The sequence below is a fragment of the Pyrus communis genome, chromosome 13 (assembly GCF_963583255.1).
Source record: "Pyrus communis chromosome 13, drPyrComm1.1, whole genome shotgun sequence".
Classification (NCBI taxonomy): Eukaryota; Viridiplantae; Streptophyta; class Magnoliopsida; order Rosales; family Rosaceae; genus Pyrus; species Pyrus communis.
Genome location: NC_084815.1, coordinates 20632849 through 20657060, shown reverse-complemented (window position 1 = coordinate 20657060; position 24212 = coordinate 20632849). Strand labels below are relative to the sequence as shown.

General features: G+C 37.4%; 2 protein-coding genes and 1 long non-coding RNA gene across 12 annotated transcripts; 1 reads left to right on the top strand and 2 right to left on the bottom strand.

Moving 5' to 3' along the window:
• Window positions 1–480: 480 nt before the first annotated feature.
• On the top strand, window positions 481–12889 carry LOC137712092 (uncharacterized). 10 transcript variants are annotated; one of them, XR_011065199.1, is made up of 12 exons: window positions 481–901; window positions 1453–1546; window positions 1857–2010; window positions 2113–2500; window positions 2671–2858; window positions 2945–3107; window positions 3247–4237; window positions 5079–5210; window positions 6003–6169; window positions 6704–7129; window positions 7509–7571; window positions 11688–12889. It is a non-coding gene; the product is annotated as an uncharacterized lncRNA (long non-coding RNA). The 10 variants fall into 10 exon arrangements; XR_011065197.1 differs by lacking the exon at window positions 11688–12889 and adding an exon at window positions 8128–9807; XR_011065194.1 differs by lacking the exon at window positions 11688–12889 and adding an exon at window positions 7788–8109 and having other exon boundaries at window positions 7509–7712.
• A 1607-nt stretch (window positions 12890–14496) lies between these two features.
• Window positions 14497–16542, bottom strand: LOC137712091 (nucleoside diphosphate kinase 2, chloroplastic). Its single transcript, XM_068451236.1, has 7 exons — window positions 16288–16542; window positions 16111–16167; window positions 15751–15837; window positions 15328–15408; window positions 15092–15204; window positions 14905–14954; window positions 14497–14804 (listed from the first exon to the last, which is right to left on the bottom strand). The coding sequence occupies exons 1-7, from the start codon at window positions 16522–16524 to the stop codon at window positions 14737–14739; spliced, it is 693 nt and encodes a 230-aa protein (XP_068307337.1). The 5' UTR covers window positions 16525–16542; the 3' UTR covers window positions 14497–14736.
• Window positions 16543–19210: 2668 nt separating this feature from the next.
• Window positions 19211–20809, bottom strand: LOC137712451 (GRAS family protein RAD1-like). The gene has a single exon (XM_068451521.1). The coding sequence runs from the start codon at window positions 20807–20809 to the stop codon at window positions 19211–19213; it is 1599 nt and encodes a 532-aa protein (XP_068307622.1).
• Between the last annotated feature and the right edge of the window lie 3403 nt (window positions 20810–24212).

Here is a 24212-nt window from a genome sequence, read left to right as displayed (position 1 = left end):
AGCAACTCAAACCTTTAAAAATCCCCCCAGCAACTCAAACCTTTAAAAATCCCACCCCCAGCAACTCAAACCTCTAAAAATCCCCCATCTTTACTTTCGGAAAAATGGTCCCCACCCCCAGCAACTCAAACCTTTAAAAATCCCACCCCCAGCAACTCAAACCTTTAAAAATCCCACCCCCAGCAACTCAAACCTTTAAAAATCCCCCCAGCAACTCAAACCTCTAAAAATCCCACCCCCAGCAACTCAAACCTCTAAAAATTCCCCATCTTTACTTTCGGAAAAATGGTCCCTATCCCCAGCAACTCAACCTCTAAAAATTCCCCATCTTTACTTTCGGAAAAATGGTCCCTATCCCCAGCAACTCAACCTCTAAAAATTCCCCATCTTTACTTTCGGAAAAATGGTCCCTACAATCGAACACCCCGCCCCCGCTCCCGCCCCCGCCCCCGCCCCCGCCCCACCCCCCCGCGGATTGAAAAAGCTCTTCAAATGTCCCCCTCTTGAAACCTTGTGTGCCCCGCGTCATCTCGTCTCCTCCCCATCTTCATCTGAGAGGACGCCGACGGCTTCTCTTTGCTAGAGTAGGCGGAACAGGTCATCGTGGATCTGATTTATGATGACTTTTGAAAGAGCCTAGCGAATCTGGATCTGCCTCCCGCCTGAAAACCCTAGCGAAATTTCGTCGACCGTGTCCGGACTCCGGGGTGTCCAAATTCGCGTCTTGACCGTGCGTTGGCCGTGCAACCAAGGTGGTAGTGTTGTTGTTAATAGCTGTGAGGACGCTAGGCGGTCCAATCGCTCATCCGTCCACGAATACTGTCCTCTAGCTTCTGTTATGAGTGAATTTCTAAATAGCTGTGAGGATGCACGTTGATCCGCAGATTCATCCAGCGCCGCCGTAAGTGTTGACAAACTCTGGCTAATTCTTGTATTGCGCTTATGTTTGAATAGTGTCCACGCTTGCATGTAGTGCGTGTTGGATGCAGCTATGTGTGGTACTAGGTATATTTTAGGGGATGTTTTATGTTGAGCAATATTCTCGCAATACTTCATATGTTCAAGGGAAATAAGGGAAAAAAAAGAAATTAAAAACCCAGATGGATGTTTTTATAGAATCTCTTATTTGTGAGAGGTATTGTTGCTAAGTTATACAAGACTTAACCAGGTCTAGCTGAATGCTCTGTATTTGGGCCATTCCCTACCAAAGATATTTTAACCTCTATCAATGTGTTCTAATTTAGAGTACTATTATCACTGCAGGTTTTTATTTGAATGTTTGTTAATTTCTCTTTTACAAATTTATTCTTTTCATTACGATTTTCGTCTCCTTGTTGATCATCCAAATAAGAAATCTGCATAAGGTTTATGCCAGTAAAAAGGGGAAATGCTATGCTGTTAACTCATTAGAGCTCACACGTCTATTTTTCTAATGCTTTCGTACAACTGCAGCTCTGGCAAGTACTGGATTCCTTTATTATTTTTGCGGCCCAACAATCTGACACCAAAGATTTAGAACTTCCTTCATCGGCATCGCTGTCCTCTGGTGAACCTTCCTTTCTCAGCTTTCCATGGATGCTTTGCGGCCCATCAAACATTTGAATAGTTCCATTTCCAAGTCATGAATACACTGACGATGAGTTCCCGTCCACCATAAAAACTGTGATGGGTGTATTTTATGTATACCTTAAGTTTTGTATATCTACATTAGTCACCATATTGTTTCCGTTTACTTATGTATTTTATCTTTGTTAATGTTTTGGGCCAAAGTGTCATTCTTCATCCTTTATGTTTATTTGTATGTTTTGGATCAAAATCTTTTGGACTGCAACCCCTTTTTCTTTGTAATGTTTCAGGAACAGAAGATAATAGAAGGTCTTTATATGATGGGTCTGCAAGATGGGATATTCCATCTCTCATGGTTCCATACGTCGTGGGTGCAACATCAACAAATTCGCTCATCAAGTTAACCATATTATGTTAACTGTTTGTATTTCGTTCATTCCATCGGTATGCTCCCAAGTACCTGTAATTTTGATCCGCTTGCCAGAACTAAGGGGTCTTTCTGTGGAAACCTTTATGAACAATCGTCCTTTTTTGATGGTTTTCCAGCTTCTCACAGCTGCTCTTCCTACACCCCCGGATATCTGGTGTCAAACAGTTGCCCGTTTCCTTATTTCTTCAATAATATAGTTGGCTATCATTGTGGCATTGATTGTACAAGTTCGTGAAGAAGGTTGGACAAGTGGAATGAGGGAAAGCGGCTTGATCGACAAAAAGGAAAAGTAGCCCAATCCTAGAACTTGGCAAAATAACTATCAATGAATTCCCGAGCAATTCTCAACCAACATATTCAATTCATTCCCGTAATGATTCTAAAACACAGAAGACTCGTTACCTTTGGAGCGGAATGAGTTATACATCTGGCAAGCGCTGGTGAAGAACGCAAGCAAAGCTGGAGCTCAGGTTTATATTCCATCAAGAGAAAGGGGCCAGACTGGTAAGAAGTCCCATTTGCTTAATTTCTCTTTTCTCAAATTTGAGTCGCATTTGAGTCCATTAGTTGTTAATTTTCAACCTATTATGTTCGACTATGTTTTAGATGGTAAAGAAAAAGGATTGAATGTAGTGTAGAATCCGTTTGAATTCAAACTTTTCTTATGTGATCAGGTCCTTCCAAGGGAGAATGGAATTAGTTATCCATGGAACTTCATTAAGGAACATCACGTTCGCAATTCTGGTCCAGAAGTTTAGCCATGACAAGGATTGCAAGAAGGCAAGTTTTCTGGGATAGATAATGCCAGAGCATCTGTGGCAGCGGTAACCTATGACATGAAACAACAAGAGCTTGACCGTAGGTAGGTCTGTTTAATTTGAATGTTTGTGAATTTCTCTTTTAACAAGTTCATTTATTCTTTTCATTACGATTTTTGTCTACTTGTAGATGCATCCAAATAAGAAATCTGCATAAGGTTTATGCCGGTAAAAAGGGGAAATGCTGTGCTGTTTACTCATTAGAGCTCACCGTGTATGAAAGCCGGATTCCATCTTGGTACTTCAAATTCAAGCCCCCCTCCCCCCCAAATTTGAGCAGTTTGTGTTACCCGGTTAGTCATTTTCATGCTCACTATTTAATCGCGGACATTACTCGAACGTGTTCAATCGGTATCATAATTTCTGGTAGTTTCATGCTCAGTGAACGCATCAACTTATATGTGTGTGTGTGTGTGTGACTGCTTGAATCAGGACTTATCAAATTAAGGCGGCTGCAAGGAAATTTGAGCCTTGGCCTGTAGAGATACAATTTTGCAAGGAAGCTAGGTGCCTTCTAGACTTATTGGATGTGAAGATTTGTATGATTGAATTTGGGATTAATGTACTTGGATTTTATTAAATTTTTCATGATTTTATAGAGTTTTTTATTTAAATTTGTGGGTTTTAGTTTAAATTGTGGGTTTTGGAGAATTCTTCATTAAATTTCTGGGTTCTTTTGATGTGAATTTATGTGAGATTAATCAGCTGCAATTTCAAATATGATAATAGGTGGGCATGCTCATATGTTTTCCAGTGTTCTCTTATCAACTCTTAATGTTGAAATAGTCAGCCATTAATGTTGGATTAATCAAAGTTGGGCATGAGTTCGTATGTTTTTCAATGTTTTATAAAAACAACTATTTTTCACTTAGTTTTGAGTAGAATAATGATGTTTTAAGTAGAATAGTGGGAGATTCATTTGTGATCGTTTGAAAATAAATTTGGAATACTACACTACCATTCTGCTTAAAGCGCCCTAATACATGCATAATCTGAGTGAATATGTAAAGGCTACTTGAGAAACTAACAGTATACAAAATTTGAATGATTCTATTTGTTTTCATCTTTTTCTGGATGTCTGCTATTGGCTATTGTGATTTTGTCTGGCTAATGGACTCTCTGAAAATGTGCTTTGGCTTTTTTAATTCAAAAAAAACTAAAACTGATTTCATTTGTTGACGATTTGTTATGAGTTATTGCTATAACATGGAGAAATTGACACTGATTCTATTATTATCTGTACATCAGTTTGTAATATCTAATCTTAAAATATGTATATTTGTTTTTTGCTAGTCAGAACGAAGAAGAAGGCACTCAAATTACTTTTGCTCCAATCCATTTCATCAATTTATCAAGCTTTAGTTGAAGCTCCTGGGAAGCATATGCATTATATTGCCAAACTTGAAAAGCCTTGGAAAATAATGTCAGTTGTTGCTTCTCCAACTCTTTTTCCTAATTTAATTTTTTTAAGCTTGAATTCCCTTTTCTTATATGTAGTTTTGATTTTTTTGGGAGTTAGTAGCTTTGGTTTCGACGTTGTTTTGTTTGTTATAGATCTTAGTATTTTGTAAATATTTTGCAAGTTGATGTGTTAAAGATTTTGCATTAACTTATTTTTTCATTTGCCTGTGTTCCTTCTAATCCAAAAGGTTTAAAGTTTGGTTACAATAAAAGAAGTAATAAAAATTATTACTATGACACAATAACATTGTGAGAGGTCTTTTATTAATCTCTCTATCAATGACAGTGGCAAATATATCATAGATGAGATTAATATTTAAAGCCATGTTTATTAGGGTGTTGGTATTTGCCAGGAGGGGTTGTTTGCCTTAGGGGTTGCAATGAATGTGGAGATTCGTTAGACCAATGATCAATTGATAGAAAATATCATTAAGCCGAGCAAAAATGAATGTTAAATCTTAACATTGGGAGAATACTAGAAGTCTTTTTTTTTAGTTTTATTTTTATTTTTCAGTTTTTATTTGCCAATATTAGGAGTCTCAAAACCAAGTGGTGTTATATTTGAATGAATTTTTATTCGATCCATTGAAAGTAAAATCATAATTTTTTGGCAACTACACACACGCACTCACACTCCTAAATACTCATATAGCACAAACAAATGGTGGACTGAGATAAACACCCACAAATACATATACTACACACAGATACTATAATGGTTTCTTCTCAGAATGCTTATCAAGACGTTTGTCTCTGTTGGTTCTATTTTTGAAGTTAGAAAAACTCATGTGTTGCTTCTACAGGAGACTAGAACATTGATGGAAGCAGCCTTGGCTAATTTGCAACTTAAGGAAAAGAGTTTGAAGACTTAAAAGGAGTTGTAACTTATAAAGAATTTGGTTCAAATGCTCTCTTCGAGCTCCCCAACATGCAAGGTATCTGTAAAATCAGGGGATATCGTCAATTAATTTAATTTTTTTTTTTATATATCTCAAGCTTCTGATCATTTTCCTGCATCATTGCTTAGTTTTGTTCATTGAAATTTTGAGGGGTGAATTTTGACCTTTTGATCCCATTTGTGATGATCAAGTGCATAATTGTCTTTGATCTATGTGGGAACCAAAGAACTCACTTCCCTTTCATGCTTTGAATTCACTCTCAGTCTGGAGATGATATAATCATTTGGGCATGGTTGATTTATCTTCCCCCTCTTCAGTCTGTAGGGTTTAGCTTCTGTCTGGTTATATGGGATTAGATTTGTGTCATTAATGTCAAATATTTAGAGTTAAACATGATTGTATTCCTTGGCGTAAGCCATAGTCTTTCTTCCTTCATTTCTCAAAAGAGGTTAATTTTTGCATTTTGTAGATGCAAAGGGGTTTTCATTGGCATGTCTAGCGTGATGAAATCATGTTTTTTTGGATTATGGTGCTTATTCTGATTCTTATGTGTAACTATAGGTGATATAAAATTATAGGCTTGGGGTAGTACGTTATGTAGTCTTTTCCTTCAAAGATAGTTGAGTGTCTTATAATAGATGTATCCCTTGGTTTGTGATTTTGTTGCTCGATTACTGAGGTTTATATGTTGGTGCCCTCTGCTTGGTTCTTTAGTCAATTTTTGCCAAGATTTTAGAAACATTTTGTTATCTTTTGAAGTTTTGAAGTATTATTCAACATATGTTTGTTAATTTTTTTTGTTTTTTTGTTTGTTGGGGTTTCTTGCAGCCAGACCAATGATATATTTCAGACGAACAAAGGCTGTTGAAACTATAAATTCATCTCTTAGATGTGGCATAGAAGTCCCAGAAATGCTCTGTGAGGTATGAGAAGAATCAGTTAGGCTGCATGTGGGGATTTGATCTGATTTCGGCATGGAAGTAAGCAAGTTTTTGGTAAGAAATCTAAACAATTGCAGTTGGAGGAAACTATCTAATAAAATGGGTAGTTAATAATGTTCTTTGTATTTCTATTTTCATATAAACAATACAAATTCTTTATTCCTCATGTTTTAAAAAAATTTCAGTTTATGAAATGGGATAATTAATTTGTTGTTTTGGACATCAAGAAGTCGATATTTATTCAAATACCCTCACACCCAGAACTTCAGTGAATCTCTAGAGTGCGCAAATAATTTTGGAACAAAATGCTAGAGTTCAAGATTTTTAGTGTTGTAAAACCAATTTGCTTTCAAAGGATCGAGTGGGCATCCATCAACGCAGTGTGTTTATAATCTATTTGACATCCCCGCGGCAACGCGCAGGCAACAGTTCTAGTTCTAAGCTGAAGCTGTGGAACATATCAAATGAAACTTATAAATAGTCATTTCATAACTGTCATTGAATAGAAAATGAAAACAGATAAATGGAGTTTTATTGTACTTGATGCATCATTTTGTTTGTATTGATTTCTGATTTTGTAACTGAAAGGACACAATGGAGCTGGTAAAAGCACAACGATATCAATGCTTGTTGGCCGCCTTCGCCCTACTTCAGGTGATGCTTTGGTTTTTGGGAAGAATATTGTCATAGAAATGGTAATATCTCTTTTACAAGCATCACTCAAGCATTAAGCGGTGCTAAAATAAGGTAATAAAGTTTGGGTGTGTCCTCATTCTTACTCAACCCTGACTGACTCTCATACAACATGATTGACGAACATTACTGTCTCTGTGACAAGAATATGACATGAGAAGCTGGCCAATCATTAGCCAACAAATTGTAGGGTTCAGGCCAGAAGGAGGCTGTTGAGCTTTGAAGTGTTGGCACATTAAATGTCCACTTTGGAGGACTCTGGACGTCCACTTTTTATTTTGAAAAAGAGGACGGCATTGACAGGGCCTACCCTGCAATATGGTAAATGATGTGACCATCCATTTTCAAGTCCTTGACAACAATCCCCTTAGAAGGACAAGCCAAACTTGAAATCTTTTTAACTATTTGATTATTGCCATAATCATTTCACAGTTGGAAGGACCGTTCTTTATTTTATTTGGTCCAATAATTGATTAAGTAGTTTCCAGTCTAGCTAATCATTTGCAAGGATGATCCTTTAGTGGGATATAAAAACTGGACAGTTTAGTCCACTTTGAAGTATCTTCCTGTATACATGTCTATGTTATAACAAAGGCATTCTTTTATATCTTTCTTATCCGTTTACTTTCTGCTTACCTTTGTTAATTTTGGGAACAGTTCAATGTTTGTTTGATATTTTGTGTTTAATTTGAATGTATAGGATGAGATTCGGAAGGAATTGGGGGTGTGTCCTCAAAATGATATCCTTTCTCCGGAATTGACGGTAAGCATGCTCTGTTGTCCATTTTGAATATAATAAGTCCTTTGAAGGTACTAGCAAGATTATGTTTTATCTTTCACATGCAGAAATTGCTGTAAGATATCTTATGGGTACTTTAATATATTTTATGTGAAGTATGTGGAGGTCATACATGCTAAAAAATTTTGCTCTAAGATATCTTATGGGTACTTTAATGTATTTTATGTGAAGTTGGTGGAGTTCATCAAATGATTAGATACTTAAGAACTCTAACTCAATCTCTCGACCATTTTGATTTTGATTTATAATGAAAAAGTAACTATCCCCAAGTAGTGATGATGTTTTATGGTTGCTGATTGTTGCAAACAATGGGTTTCTGGGTGCTCAGAGAATCAGTTTTGTATTGTAGTTTTATATTTTTTGGTTAGTAAATCAAAATATTAAGTTGTTACAAGGACAAGGATCCAGATTCAATACATGAACAACAAAACTCTATAAGCTGCCTAAATTTCATAGGTTAAAAGATCAGAGTTCTAGTCCAACAGAAAATCTGACAAGGAAGACTCCCTGATATCTGCAGTGACTGAGGCAGCTGGGGATTCAATACATGAACAACAAAACTCTATAAGCTGCCTAAATTTCATAGGTTAAAAGATCAGAGTTCTAGTCCAACAGAAAATCTGACAAGGAAGACTCCCTGATATCTGCAGTGACTGAGGCAGCTGGGGGTGACAAAAAATTAGTTTGATCCTATAGTTCATCCACAACCCTGAATAATCCAAAAGAATCAATCTGATCTCATTTAGCTGACTCTCAAACTGCCATTTGAGGAAGCTTCTCTGTTAAATCTGTTTGCCATTTCCTACTCAAAAATGGTGCAGATAGGGTTTTTCAGGTTTATGGGAAGGGGAAGTTGACACTAGTGGCATGCTCCAAAAAGGGAGACCTAATTCATGTGTACAACCTGATTGGTGCATTTTATGCCAGAAAAGATCAGAGTATGTTGATCATTTGTTTCCTCACTGTCCGGTGGCTTCAAATCTATGGTTGAAGTTGTTCTTTTTATGGAGTATGGTATCAGTTGGGGGATTGTTGTTCTTTTATGGTAGGGAAACATAAATTACCAGGAAAGGGGAAGAAAACCAAGGTCTTATGGGGCTGTATATTTTCAGCTATCTTTTGGAAGGAAAGAAACATGCTGATTTTTTAGGACTATGAAGTCAGAAGGGAGGACCTTTGGGATAAAGTTCAGTTATGGTCATCTCTGTGGGCATCGGTTATTACAGAATTTAGAGATTTGTCTTCTCTTTTTCAGAATTGAGTCTTGGATCTGCTAAAAGGCTTTCAAAGTAATAATCAACAACAAACCAAGAAACATACAGAATTTAGAGATTTGTCTTTTTTATTTTCTGAACAACAAACCAAGAATCATACAGAATATGGAGATCTGTCTATTTTTTCAGAATTGAGTCTTAGATCAACATAAAGGTAAGTAGTAAGCAACAACAAACCAAGAAACCCCATCAGTCTGGGAGAGTGAAGGGGTATCAATCCGGTGGAAATTAAGGTGTGTTCTTCATCTTGAAGTCATAATCCTCCCAATTCTTGGGGGAATCAGCATTGTCAGAAACCTCCCAATACGTGGGGGAATCAGCATAGCCATTTGGCGACTTTGGAGTCCTGCAAGGTGGTGGAGACCAGGGGTTTGGATCCCCACGTATCTCTTCCAAAATCTTGGGACTCTCGGGCTGAAAACAAAAAATAAAAAGAATTTGTTACCAAAATCCATACCGACAAAATAACTGCATAAAAGAATTTTTCTTGGAAATGAAATCCAAAGCTCACCTCAGGTTCGCTACGCGAAGGCGTGCGTGGAGATGGAAGCTTCTTGGAAGGATCTGAACAAAAGATGAGATCTGATAAGTTAATGCCCGGAAAATCATCAATAACAAAAAACCCATCTATTTAAAAAAATATAATACCGGTGTCTCCTCTAAATTCCTTCAGAAAGAGAGTATGCTGATGAGAATGAACATTATCAGCCATGTGTTCTTTCATGCACTCTTGATGCTTGTGCCGAAACCCTTCCTTATCAGGGCAAATGGGCTGACTTGGCATATCCGTGTGCTCTGTGTGTGTCTTCATCGGTGTGTTTAGATAAGCCATTGTTATCCAGAGATTGCCTTGGAAGACTGATTAGTTTTTGGCCTGAGAGGTGGTTTTGTACTGTTGCCCCCTCCCTTCCATTGATCTTCCAGTTAACTTTACTCTTTTTTTTGTTTTCTTTTTTTGTTTTTTATTTTTATTCCTTTTAAAAGGGAGACAACTGGTGTCAAGCCACGTTTGTTCTCCCCTTCTGGCCCCGGAGAGGTTATGTGAAATTTCACTGTACCTATGGTCACAGTCAAGCAAACTCACCAGCTCAAAGCATCAAATCTAGGACTTCTCACATTTTTTTGTTTATTGGGGAGCTGCAATCCACATCCTTACCACTAGGTCACTCTGTTCCTCTATTTAACTTAAATAGAATTTTTTTTTTTCAAAAGAAGGATTTTTGGCCAAAATGATTCCTGAGATTTGAAATCGATATAATTGGTCCCTGAGTTTGTCCACAATTAATCATTTTGGTCATTCCGTGAAAAATCTCCATAAAATAAAGATAAAATGATAAAAATATTTTCGATTTTTGTCAAATCATTTTGGCCCACTGTTTATCAAATTGAAGGTAATTTTGTTATTTTGAACCTTATTTAACATAATTTTTCACTGAAGGATCAAAATGATTGATGGTGGACAATTTTTCAGAATCATTTCTATTGATTTCAAATCTCAGGTATAAAATGAGGAGTTAGACAAATATCAGATATCATTTTGGCTAAAAAGTTCAAAAAAAAAAAATCATTTTCAATTTCTAAGAACTTGTTTAATTTTTTGGGGAAATACATTTGTACCCCTTAAATTTGAGTGTAATTGTAACTTGTACAATAAATATTTTAATCTCACATATTTACCTAATCAAACCATCAATTTACCCTTAATTTTTTAGGAAAACTAATGAAAAAGGATTTGAAAACTTTGAGTTTTAACGATAAGGACAAAATAAAGGGTAAAGTGAATAGTATCATGTTTGACTTTTTAGTGTAAAAATATGGTTTTTCGTTAAAGTGAACAGTACCATGGGCTTTTCGTTAAACTCCCTAATTTTTTGTGGTGGAAATGAAGGCAAGATATATAAAAGAGGGGTGGATTTTATCATATTGTGTTCCTAAGGCTTGGGTTTACTTCTTATGTAATTCTTGTTCTCTGATTCTTGACTGGGCAGTAGGCATATGAATTTAAATCTTTTATTTTAATTTTTCGATTTTCACCCTGTAAACACGAAATTATTACAACAAACCAAAGAACACGTGTACAAAGTAATTGTATTGTATTAATGAAAGATTAGGGTTTACAATCTCTATTTAGAATGTTTGAATTCTTTGATTTGATCTCCGGAGTTGAAAAGTGTGTGTATAGGATTGTTAATCCAATGGTCGAGATGATTTAATCTTGGATGAACGGATGTCGCAAGGTTTTGGCTTGTGGCGATGGAAGAATCAACATGTGTGGTGGTGCTTGATGGTTCTTCAAAGGTTTGACGAAGAACGCAAAGAGTTTTCTGAGTGTTTGGGAATTTGAGAGCTTCAGCGTCTGGGTGTTGGAATAATTTTCTAGACCATTTTCTTTGTCTTAGAGCCTTATTGTTATAGACTTTCCAAGCTTTGCCTACGGATGGATTCGGCCTTGATTGTAGACTTGATTAATTGATGAAGGAACCAAGACTTGATTTGAGACTTGTTTCGTGATTTGACTTCATTAATTATTTTGTTTGATTTAAATTAAAATTAATTAAAGAACTAATAAAGATAATTCTTTAATTATTTTTTGCCAAATGTTGTCACATGACACCCTTAGTGACTCATTCAGTTTTGATGAGTCACATGCCATGTGTACAATTTGTGAGACACATGTTGCATGCTATGTAAGCCTTGACATGTCGAAATTTAATGTGTTGATGAGCATTTATTTCACTGAAATTTCGATATCTACACATTCTTTTATGTCATGCTTTATTGACTTCTTGTTGACGTTCTTTTTTAGACGGCAAACAAGGACTTCGAGTGGGTCTAAGTCGGAGAGCAATCTAAGCTTTTTACACACAGAACTATAGTAGTTCACCCATAATCGGACTACATCTATTGTAGTATATTGTGGTGTATTTGAGTATGCATAGACATATTACATTGGGGAGGCATAAGAGCCTTGTTACAGAGAATTTGGGAGAGAAGAACCCTTGCTGCCTCTACGGCAGTCCCTTTTGTAGGCTTCTAAACTTCCTAAGCTTAGTTGCAACGTGTGTGAAAAGGCTTGTACATTGTGTGACACCCTCCAGCAGCCCCATTTGATGCTGTTCAACTTATGTTGGAGATGGACTTGGTTCGAAATGTTGGTGAAGTGTTTGGAAGACTCGATGTGGATCCTCTCGGCTCTGCCTCAATTGCACAGGTATTTCTACTCTTGAGGAATTTCTGGTTTGCCACAAGTCCCACCGTAGAATCTTACATTATTTTACCTGATGTGCTTTACCGAGCAAGATTGAGAGGTGATAAAAGTGAAGTGTAAGACTAAACTTACCAAAAAACATAAGTCAACAAATTAAGCTCATGAACCACAAATCATACTAGCAAGTATCAAAACTACAACTCGATGAATATAAGAGCCAAACTGACCTGGAAAAGCAGTTAAGAAGAAGTTATAGAAGACCTCAAAATAATGCAATATTTTTCCCGTAGAAATCGAAGATGATGAAGTTACCCATCTTCTAAAGCAAAGCTGCTCCTCCCTGACAAAACCGTAATGCCCAAATCAATAATAGGTCTTTGGTTTCAATATAGAGTGTGTGTTTTGTGAGAGCAGAGGCTTACTATATATATACGTTCAATCTGCTTGTCTCTCCTATTAGAATCTAAGTGGAACAATGACAAGAAATCCTTGTCCAACAATGAGTGCAAAAACTATAATGGAAACCGTGTTTCAATCCTAAAACATCTGGAACAATTCAAAACCTCTTTCTATTAAACTTCTTTGCACCAATTTGAATCCAAATAGTCGGCTACAACATAGATTCTCATACTCATATTGAATCAAAGGAAATTGTGTAAAGTCTTTGGACCTCCAATTGCGTCACGTGTCCCAGTTGAGTCATTATGTCCCACTTCTGTCTATTTTGATCATATTAGCTCTCAAATATTGGAAAGGCTATGTACTTTACAAACTGAATTGAAACACCAAAATGTAACACGAGTATAAGTTTAAGGACCACTACCGTAGTTAACCTAAATCATAAAACTATAAAAAAACAGTTCTACTTTGATTTATCTTCTTCTAAAACAAAAAAAAAAATTCATCATCTCTACCTAATACAAGCAAATAATTTACTTGTAAATAAGAAATCTTAAGTCATGTCGGATTCCCACCTGCCAATGTTCTTGTTTTAAAATAATAAAAAAATGCAAAGGTCAGGCCCAGTCAATGCAGGCCACTAATAGGCCCGCCACAAAATGAAAGAGTTCAAAGAACGCTTCCCTCCATAACTCAGTTTTTGCCGCGCCCTTCCCTTTCCTGTGTCTCTCCTCAAAGTGAAAGACCCCGATCCAGAGAGAGAGAGAGAGAGAGAGAGATATGTTTGGGAAGATAAGAGCGTCTTCCTGTCCGGCGGAAAGCTTGGAGAGACCGCCTTCCAAGATCCTCAAAGACGATTCTCTCTCCATCTACGGTAACACATCACTGTTTATCCTTCTATTACTCTTTCTTTTTATGATTTTTTTTTTTTAATTTTTTTTTTTTTGGGTTTTGGCTTGGGGCTTTGATTTTCACTAAAAAACTCCGGATTTGAATGTTTTGGCGACGGATTTTCCGTCGTGCTTGCTTGTGGGCACCGTTTATTTTGGCCTGCCAACTGTTTGATAATTTGCTTCACTTACATCTTTGGGGTGACTGGTCTGAGATCCGCTGATGGGTATGCGGAACCCAGTGAATCGCACCCCCATCAGCGATTCAGTTCGATTTATTTTCTTTTTCGGGGGAGCAAGTTCATCAATGGTTCGGAGTTTGTCCAGTAAAGTTCACTCATTTTCGGGCAAGCAAGAATGCTTACTGTATTGTTTGGAACAAAATTTCACTTGGGGAACTATCTGCTAGGCCACGAACACGATTGTTGTCATTAATTTCCCTTTTCATTGATGCAGAGGCTACACTCATGAAGCTCAAATTAGGTTCTAAATGCAATTTAAGTCCATGCTCTGATGAGGTAGGGGAGACAGATACCACCGGTTCTACTTCACGCTCTCCCGATTCTGAGCCAATGAAGATAGAGGCAAATTGTGCTTCTTCCGCTGGCACTTCACGGGGTTGTATTGAAGCCGCCAGCTATCCACAGGAGGAGTTTATGACACTAGACACGGAAAATTCCTCACCAAGAAGTTCGACGAGTTTCAGTGATTGTCACTCTGTAGGAACCTCGAAACAGCAACAAGGCACCAACATTTCAGTTCTCTACCTTTTTTCGAAATTTAAGAGAGCTCAAGAGGTTAGCTGCTCGTTCTCTGGCGATGCGATGATGACAGAGAATGCAACTATTTCACCGACTTCTAGTGGATGCCAATCTTTTAACAGCACAGAACAATCGGAACAGGAATGTGTGAACTCTTTACCTGCTAATCAAATATGTATGCTCTGAGTTGGATTTTACGATATGGACACGTATAGATGGATTTCATGTCTTGCTTCATTTTGCACCGGCGATCCGTTGTGGTCTTTATCTATATTGTTTGTTGAAGAACGGAAAGTATGATCCTGGAAGCCGATTTATTGTTGTAACTTTATATACCCAATTGAGGGATGAATAATGTTTATGTATGTGGAATCATATTGTAATTCATCATTTAGTTTGAAAGAATGTTAAGGTACAACACCGGCCAAAGGAATACAAAAAAATTCTTCAAGATTCAAAGTCACAGATTAACATGATAATTTATGACGGGTTATTGAATCGTCTAAGATCACATACATAACCGACACAGAGATATAGCGGTTCAGCAGACTCTTTCAAAATTGCGTCCGTTGCCAGAACTGATCATTTCGGTGAAAATCACTCCCTCAACCATGGTGCTTGAGCTGGTGTCCATTGACATAATTCACCTTCTTTGAACCAGAGAGCTGCATAGTTCAAATAGCGAACGAGGAAGAAAAGCGGGAGGGGTTCAAGACGAGAAATATCCATCACAAAGAGTAAATGATGCAAGAAGAGCAAGCCTACCTATTTCACGCTTGCCGTTTTCAGGGCTGTCGCTCCCATGAACCACGTTCCTGCCAAGATTTTCATACATGATCTCGCCCAGTTAGAATCCACATGCCATCAGGTGAAAATAAAAGAATTACTTGTAACCTGATGCAGCTTAATGCACACATCAGTACTCAACTACCAAAACGTTAAAGAGCCCAACCTTCCTGTTTGAACAGCAAGATCCCCTCTTATAGTTCCAGGTTCAGCTTGTAGAGGATTTGTAGCCCCAATCAACTTACGTGCTGCTGCCACAACGCCAACACCCTCCCATGCCTTGCTAGCACAAGGTCATGGTCAGTATTGTTGTACGAGAATACAGCTAAAATACAGCTCGTATTCATTGATTTCCATGCGACATAGACAGAATAGAGGAGAATTAGGATTACTTGTTCATACCATGCACACAACAGGGCCAGATACAATGTACTCGATCAATTTAGGGAAGAACGACTTTCCCTTGAGATCCTTATAATGTTCCTGAAACAACAAAACACACGCACATAAGGGCACACAATCTAATTATACCAACTTTTCCATGAGTACATAATGCTCTTGAACATTGTAAACGAGATACAATTGTGTGTATCTGAAGAATGATTGCAAAGAATGCATAAATCATACTACATAACCCTCTATGCCTTGAGCTAAACAACTCAAAGCTTTTTCGGTTCCAAGCTGCTTATTATGAAATTCCCCTCTTGCTTAATTCATCAAGTAGGTGCATTAAAAAGTCACCACACAGAACTATTAGAATATCACAATGTCCGTCTGAAAGCTTATTTCGGGTTTTTTATAAGGCAAAAATGAAAAGAGACGAACCTCTGCCAAGTCTTGGGGGCACTGGAAGAGCTTCAAGCCAGTCAGCTTAAATCCCTTCTTTTCAAACCTTGAGATTATCTCTCCAACCTAAAACAATTCAACCCCATATCGCACATATTAACACTAAGAACACCAAGCTAAAATCGAAAACCCGAGATCTTCCTCCTCCCCAGTCAATTAATGGAAATAAATTAAAGTTCAAGCTTTTGTTTTTTCAAAATCCCAGACGCGAAGATTTCAGAACACAATCAAAACTTCGAAAATTTCATAATTTCATAACTGCCCCAAGTTTTCCAGCTACCAATCACCCTTAAAATTGAACAAACTAAAATACAAGATTAGAGAATTAAATTAGCTTACAAGGCCACGTTGAACTCCATCAGGCTTCACCATTATGTACGTCTCATCAACTTGTTCCTGAAAAACACAAAGCCGCCATTAAAATCCCAAAAATTCCAATTGGGTTTTTACTAAATGGAAAATTAAACAATGGGTTTTCAACAATTTTGAAAAATACGAAGAGGGTAGGAGGCAAACCAGTGAAGCAACCAAGTGGGGAAGAAAGATGCGAGGTTTGGCGAGGGTTTTGGCATGGGGACGAGCTGCGAAATATGAGAAAAGATGGAGGTTCGAAGGGAATGCGGATAGTTGGTGGTGGCGGGTGCGTAGGTTAGAGTTGCGGTCGGCAGAGGATAAGCTGCTGCAGGTACTTCTGCGTTGTAGGGATGAGGAAAAGCTTGGACTTGCTCCGCCAAACACTGCCACGGTTTCCATTCTGTCCCTCTGCTTCTCTCTTTCCCTGTCCCTCCCTCTCTCTCTCCACGTGTTTATACAGTGCATTTTTTTTGCACGAGGAATTTACTTTTTAAATTTCTTTCTCTATTTATTTTTGTTAATGGTTAGATTCCAAATCTATCTCAACTTATTTCAGGGTAAATATTAGTTTTAAGCTGAACTCATTTCTGCGATAAATTTAGACTATAATTCCCCTTAGGTTAGTGGGTTAGCCCATCCTGTATGTGTATATTTTTAGTTTTATATTTATAAATTCATTGAATTCAACGATTAAAATTTAATATGATCAAATTCAATGGTAAAAGAAAAAAAGATCTAATGATCCAAATTTAAATCCAACGGCTAAAGTAATTAAAAAAAAAATTGTTGTATGTGTTTCATATTCTTTCATAGTGTTTCATAAGTTTCATGGTATCAGTTTAGTGATTTTTCAATATTTATCGAAATCTAAATATTTTTATGTTAAAATATTCATAAAATTAAATTACGATAATCTACATAATTCTTTTTTAAAAAAATTACTTTAAAAATCCAAAATTTATTTTTTAATGATCTCAAACTAAAAATTTAACTCAGAAGGGTTGGAGTAGAAAACATGCTTCTAAGTTAAAACCTAAATTTTTTGGATTTAAAATTTTAGGTTTTAACCCAATGGTTGAAGATGGTCTTAACAAAGGAAAAACTATATTTACTCCAAAGAATTTCTCTTGTGGATATGCCTTTCAAATAGGGATGGGTTTAAAAAACCGAAATTTAAAAATCCAAACTGGACACTGAATCAAAGCTTAAAAATCGAAAAAAGCCAAACTGAATTAGAATACCCCAATCGAATTGAAATCTGTTGTTTCGGTTTCAATAGTTCGGAAACTGAACCAAACAATCCTTAAAACGAAATTGTTTTACCTACACACATCTAAACGTTATCATTTTACTTTATCCTATGAATAAACAATGTGGTTCAAAGTTTTCCTCCCATGCCTCACTCTCCTCCGCGACACCTCCCCCACTTTCAATCATTTGCACTGCTGCGGGAGCAAGCATACAACTTGGAAATTGCTCATATGCATTGGAATTGGAATAATAATGGCTGTGTGCATTGAATTACATGGAAATTTGTTAAGTCCATTTAGGTTATGATGAGAGTCTTTTTGGAAGTTGTAACATCTATTTTTTCCTTATCTTTACTCTCTTTAAATTATAATGTAATACAAACATTTTGGGAGACTTGAATGAATTAAAATATATTTGCTTAGTGCAATCGAAGTTATTTGTTTCTCCTTTCTAAATTAAGTGTTAGACTTGATCATATCAAGCGAATCCACAATTACTAACGTCGAGAAAACTTCGTTGCCCTTGTTTGAGCGATCCCCAAGTTCTATCCTTGTCTCTTGCCTCTTAGAGACCCTCGGTTTTTTCATGCATCATGCACTCTCTCACTTTGTGCTCCTCCTCAATCCTCACCTTCCCTCATGGCCTCTCCTCTGTACGCACCTTAGTGTTTTAAAAGGAAGAAAAAACAAAGTCGAAACCAAATTGAACCGAAAAAATTGAATAAAAATCAAACCGAATAGAAAAATGAACCGAACCAAACCAAATAGTAGTTTTGATTTAGTTTCCGGTTTAAACAAAAAACTAAAGTAGATAAAACTGAACCCACCCCTACTTTCAAATAATGCGAAGCCTTTGTGAAACTCATACACCTTTGAATTTTCATTTTTAATTAAATAATACGTTGTATCAATAATGTTACAGTCACCAAATTTGTTCACCAAATAATCTATGAATTTGTGTTAATAGTTTATTTGTTAGTAATACATAAGGTTTTTAACCTGGAACCATATTGGAATTAATCAAACATTGCTACGTCATTTTGAGTACAATTTGGTATTCCGAACAGTACTCTAACTTGTATATTCAACTGAAGTTTTAACGTACTTTGCTGTATGTATGATGTCTCTATTTGTAATTGATTCTATTTGTACAGATTTCTGTTTCTCTTCACTTGAAAGTGGAAGGTCTTATTCGATATCAAATTAGGTTACACATTGTATGGCTAAGCCAAACTCCCTCTTTTTTTAGTGTAAAAATATCGATGTACTAAAAAAACAGTTCTGCAAAATGAGGAAGACAGTTATGTGGAGCACCAGCAAATTGTATGTTCTTCAACATAATGACAATGCATAATTAATAATCAAGCGAATTGTTCTACAAAATCTTAACTCTTTACAGTGGAAAGTTGAGATTGGCTTTAGACTCTTTTTTGTGAGAGACAGTGTGGAACTTTCATAATTTCCATCACTAAGATTGTCACCTTTGATCATTAATTAAAAAGAATGAAAGAAATTGTTATTAGGTACAATTGAAATAATGTTAATTTCAGCCTAAAATATGCACACCAAGGAGGCCATTTCCTCTTTATTCCATCATTTAATCACCCAAAATAGCTCAAAATTCAAGGCCAAACCCACTTATTTTCTAACTGTTCCAACACAGTTTTGCAGCCAATGACACAGAAGACAAAGTAGTCACCCAAATCTGCTTTCCAAGATCCCTGGAATTGTTTTATTGGAATCGGTGTGAAATGTGAGTTGGGATTTTTTTATTTTTTTTTTCTGGTTTTTTAACTGAATTTTGAGCTGGGATTTCGGACCCGAAAAATGTTTGATTAGCATTTCCAGCAGGAGGCAGCAACAATGGGCTTAGATTTCCAACCAAGAACCAAGCAACCCTTCTCTTCCAGAATAGTGTAGCCCTCACAGACCTTGATCTTCCCAAGCCACTGCTTTGCCTGTGCCAGCATCTTAAACGGCGTAGCCTGAAACCCTGCACGGCTCATCCTCCGGCGCCACTGATCAACCCTCTCGTGCCTCTCCACCCTTGCCGGCCCCTCGCAGCTGATTATGTTCTTAATCTCCTCAGCAAAGTAGAACTGCTCCATCTTCGCGCGCCTCGTGTCATATTTTGGCAGCATGGCATCTAGGGAGTCAAAGATTGCAGAGTAATAATGCAGTGCCTCCATAAACCTCCCCAAAAAAAAAGGTCCATTGTGGCTTGAGTCTTGCTCCACAAGAACCAAGATTTTCGGCGAAAGTTCATGGACCATCTGCAGGACAGAATTGAGAGCTCCTCTGCTTTCTTTCACCACACAATGCAACTGAAGAATGCTATTGACAACAAGGACTTCACCATCATACATTTTAATGTCCTCCGGACGCAGGTTTTCCAAGTTGCTTTCCACCACAGAAAACTCCAGATTTATTCCCAAGCTGTCGGCATAGGCCTCGAGCTCTTCTCCAATGATTTGCAATCTGTCACCGTAAAGGCCAACACCGGTTATTCTAAGGCGTGTAGGCGGCTGGTCTGTGCGTGTGGCAAGGCTCTCGATCAAGCCTCGCCACTGGTCTCCATGTGGTAGACCAAGGGTCATCCCAAGGTCTACTACATGAACAAAACTCTCTCCCTCAAAGGCTTCCAATATTGATGAATTGGCCACAAAGTGACCAAACTGAATGTGGGGGCATATCTCATAAACAAGGCGCAATGCCTCTTCCTTCTTGTCCAAGGCAAAGTCTTTTGTGCTCATCGCGGACCCAATGAACCTTACTGCCCCGAGTGGTTGAACCAGAGCGAGGCGGTTGGCAAGGCCTTGGACAAAACATGATGCCACACGCTGGAATGAAGAGCCAAAGACCAAGGCATTGGCCCGAAGCTCATATAGTAATGCAGAGGCATGTGACTTGTCACGACAAGCAACAGCTTCAGCACAAGCAATTAGGAGCTGAACAAGCCTCATCCCATCAGCAGTTCCGTCCTCCTCCTCTCCATTTCCCTCAGCATTGGACATCACTGTCGCTGCCTCCTCAACAGCTTCAGCTGCAAGGTACCTTTGTGTGTAAGTCCAAATATGGTCCCGGAAATGAAGCCTTGGCAAGGTATTCAAGCTATTCGTGCTGCTTCGGCGACTGAGGCTGATGTCAGTAATGCAACTATCTCCGCTTCCTACACCACTATAAAGACTGTTATGACTTGACATAGAGTCGGAGATACTTGTAGTCCATTTCAGCCTCTTATGGTTTCCGCTTTCATCCGAGTAAGGGGGGGTAGAAGCTGTACCGCCCTCCTCCAGCAAGGGCGTGTGTGGATAAGGATAGCAAGTCATGGCTGAGGCAGCTGAGTGAGTACTGAGATCAAGGACACTCATTTTATTAGTCCTTTCATGATTGATCATGTACTCCTCAGGCAGTAAGTTTCGGCTCGGTGCCATTTCTCGAACGTACCCTTCTTTTCTCCCTCCTTTTTTTCTCAAAATATATTCAACAAAGCTCTGAAAGACCCTAATCCCAAGCAGCAAGGACTTAAATAGCCAGCTTTCCTTGTTATTTGGAGATAACAAGGGAGATTATTACAAAACTCGAAAGAAGGGAAGAGTTTGGACAGATGGTGTGTACCTGCACAAAACATCATGAGAAACATCATCAATAAACTTTCATAGACCTCTCCAAGGACAAGGCTTGCCTATGTCACATTAGAATAATCTTGAATTTTACATTTGTCATCTCCTAGGAGGTACTTTATCCATAATCGAATCACCTATTAGGGTTTATGTCATTTTTTGCATTGTCTTATTCTATAGGGCATCCTGCCCATTGAACCTCTTTTAATCTTTCTTACTCCTCAAAAGATAAGCTGTCTTAAAGTTAAAGAGACATCCAACAGTCCAATACTAAGCACATCAATAATGACCCTAACTTGACCACCTGTGTAATTCAATAAGTGCGGGCTGGGTTTTATATAAAAAGCCTTGATGCAATTAGTGTAATCATTCAATATAAGAGGGATGTTCCTCACGTTTCCGATGCGAGACATCCTTTAACAAGTTGTTTTGTGAGTCATTTCAAATACATCAATCTAGATTCCATGTCGGTGAGGAAGTGCTCCAATCGGCTTTACACCTCTCCAATGTTTTTGGGTAAATTAAGGTTTCTTTATTGCGGAAAACAAGGTTGTTTCTTACTGCCCTTTTCAGTACTTAGGTTTTGATGATTCCTAGAGTGCTGATTTTTTCTAAGTTTTATTGTCATCGATTGTACATTCCAACTCTCATCGTCTTCGATTCACCGATTCGAATTTCCGTTTCCCCACGTATTTACGTACTCAATTACGAACAATTTAAGCATGTGTGAGGGCAAATTGTAGGCCGATTTATGAACAATTCAATGAGGATTGTGGAACTTTGTAGCATGCAGACCAGACCAGCTGCCTTCCCCCCATGCATTTTTCTTTAAATTATTCTTTTGCCGGCTTTCATGAACACAAAGAGAAAGAAACAAGCAGATGCATGTAAAAATGGAGGTGCATTGCGACGCAATAGAGCCCTCTACGTTTCTATATGTTGCATCCTTGTATTATGTTCCGATTATAAAACAAATAATTTGTGGATTTTTCTTCATTTTTATAATAACAACTTGCGTCATCGATCGATGCGATCAGTGTAGCATATTCTAAGGGCTTCATATTTTGCAACAAGAAACTGAAAACAGCTAGCACGTACGTATGTTGCCTGGTCAAGTTATTTAGAATAAGGGGAAGCTGCTGTATAGATCAAGCTTTTGTGCAAATGTAGCAGGAAGGTTATATAAGAATGAGAGGATATTCGAGATAAAGTACGAGTGGTCGCAATTGAAGATAAAATGAGAAAAAAATCAATTAAGGTGGTTTGGACACGTGAACCGAAGACTTACAAATGCTCTGGTTAGAAGATGCGACCATAAGACAGAGGCTTAGGGCAAAATGGTAGGTGAAGACCTATGAAGACTTGGAAAGAGAATTTATGAAAAGATTTAGAGTACTTGGAGCTGACAGAAGACTTGAGCAAAACCCAGCGTAGTAGCGTTCTAGAATTTATACAACCGATCACATTAGGGGAATAAGGCTTGATGGTTGTTGTTGTTGAAGATTAAGCAACAACACAATAAAATTATTACTTATGAGATATTTTTTTATATAATTAAATATGCTAGAAAATAATCATACCAAAAGAAATTTGCTTTGGATCGATTCACTACAAATAAATACGAACAATGAACTTATTCAATATGTATATGTTTATATACTTATATATATATATATATTAACAATGAAAAAGACCCACTAAGTACCTTTATAAAAATATAAATTGTATAGAAATAGAAATGATATCGATTTGGACAATGGTAATTTTCTTTGTTTGTATCTATAAATAAATACACTACAAACATAAATTGACCCAAAAGAAGTAATAGAGCAGAAACATCAATTTCCCTCTTCATTTGAATTTGTTGGTTCTGGGTGTTCAGTTTCTTACTAAGAGCGATGTATTAAGTTAAAATTGTGTGTGTGTATTTCTTGGCTAGCTGGGAATGACGCGGTTCCAGGGAGGCAGTGTTTTGATCATCAGGCCTGGATATATTTCTATTGGTTCATTTGATTTTGACCCATCTAATTGAAAATTGACTTGGGAGTTTCATTTTTCATTGTTCCCTGTCCTAGCTTAATGTCACATTGAAAGGGTTAAAATGTTAAGAGAGCGTTTATTGCACCGGACTATCTCGGACTGGACTAAGCTCAGGGACTAACCTGGATTGGCTTAGATTAGATTAAGCTAGACTAACTCAGTGAAACGTTTGTTGCAGTGTCAGACTAAAAAGCTGGACTAACAATAAATTATTATTATATTCTAATTTTTTTTTCCTATTAAGAATAACAAAATTAATAGATTAAAGAAAGAGGATATCTCCTTCGTCAAATTGCTGGTGTTCCTCAGCAACTTGGAAGTTACAAAATTTCCAATAACAAAAGGCTTAACCCTGATCATGAAGATAAGCAATTTGGAAGTTACAAAATTTCCAATAACAAAAGGCTTAACCCTGATCCTGAAGATAGACCTCCGCTGCTAAAGACCCAATTTCCAAATTTTCAAATATTTTGATTATTACAAATAAAAAGTACCCAGAACCCTAAACATACCCAATCCCCATCCTTCTTGCCCTCAGATTCCTATACCCATGGCCATATATGTGTTGAGACCAAGAAACAAAATATACAAGAGCAACACTGTAAAGACTCAAAGTAATGCTGCAAATAACTCAAACAATCTGGAGGAATGACTTATCTCATTAAAAAAAAGGGTTTGGCTAATATATAGCCTTTACAGAAATAACAAGAAACCCTAAAAACCAGTTCACGATCCACACTACTCGGAAGGTGACGTGCATGGGAAATGTTCTACGTAGAACAAGTCTTCCTAGATAATAGGAACTTATTTAAAACTAAAACAAACTAAATGGTTGAGTCCTATAGCTACGGGAACAACCAGACTTATCAATCCCTCCCTTAAACTTACTGTTATCAAACAGTTAGTTTATACCAGCAATCTCGCAGACTCCTAGCATACTTCTAAGTCTCTGGAAAACATCAACCTTCAATGGTTTGGTCATTATGTCTGCCACCTGATCTTCGCTCCCACAATGAATCAAAGCAATCGACCCTTCCTTTGTGAGATTCCTTAAGAAATGATATCTTACATCAATGTGCTTACTACGACCGTGCATCACAGGATTCTTTGACAACTTAATGGTTGAACTGTTATCACATCTGATTAAAGTACACTTCTCATTACTGTAATCAAG

Excerpts from the sequence above, each read along its gene's own strand:
- LOC137712091 (XM_068451236.1), bottom strand. The coding sequence starts at position 16,524 with ATGGAAACCGTGGCAGTGTTTGGCGGAGCAAGTCCAAGCTTTTCCTCA. Across the intron at positions 16,168-16,287 it reads CCCACTTGGTTGCTTCACTG|GAACAAGTTGATGAGACGTA; the intron begins GTTTGCCTCCTA and ends TGTGTTTTTCAG. Across the intron at positions 15,409-15,750 it reads GCCCCCAAGACTTGGCAGAG|GAACATTATAAGGATCTCAA; the intron begins GTTCGTCTCTTT and ends TTGTTGTTTCAG.
- LOC137712451 (XM_068451521.1), bottom strand. The coding sequence starts at position 20,809 with ATGGCACCGAGCCGAAACTTACTGCCTGAGGAGTACATGATCAATCAT.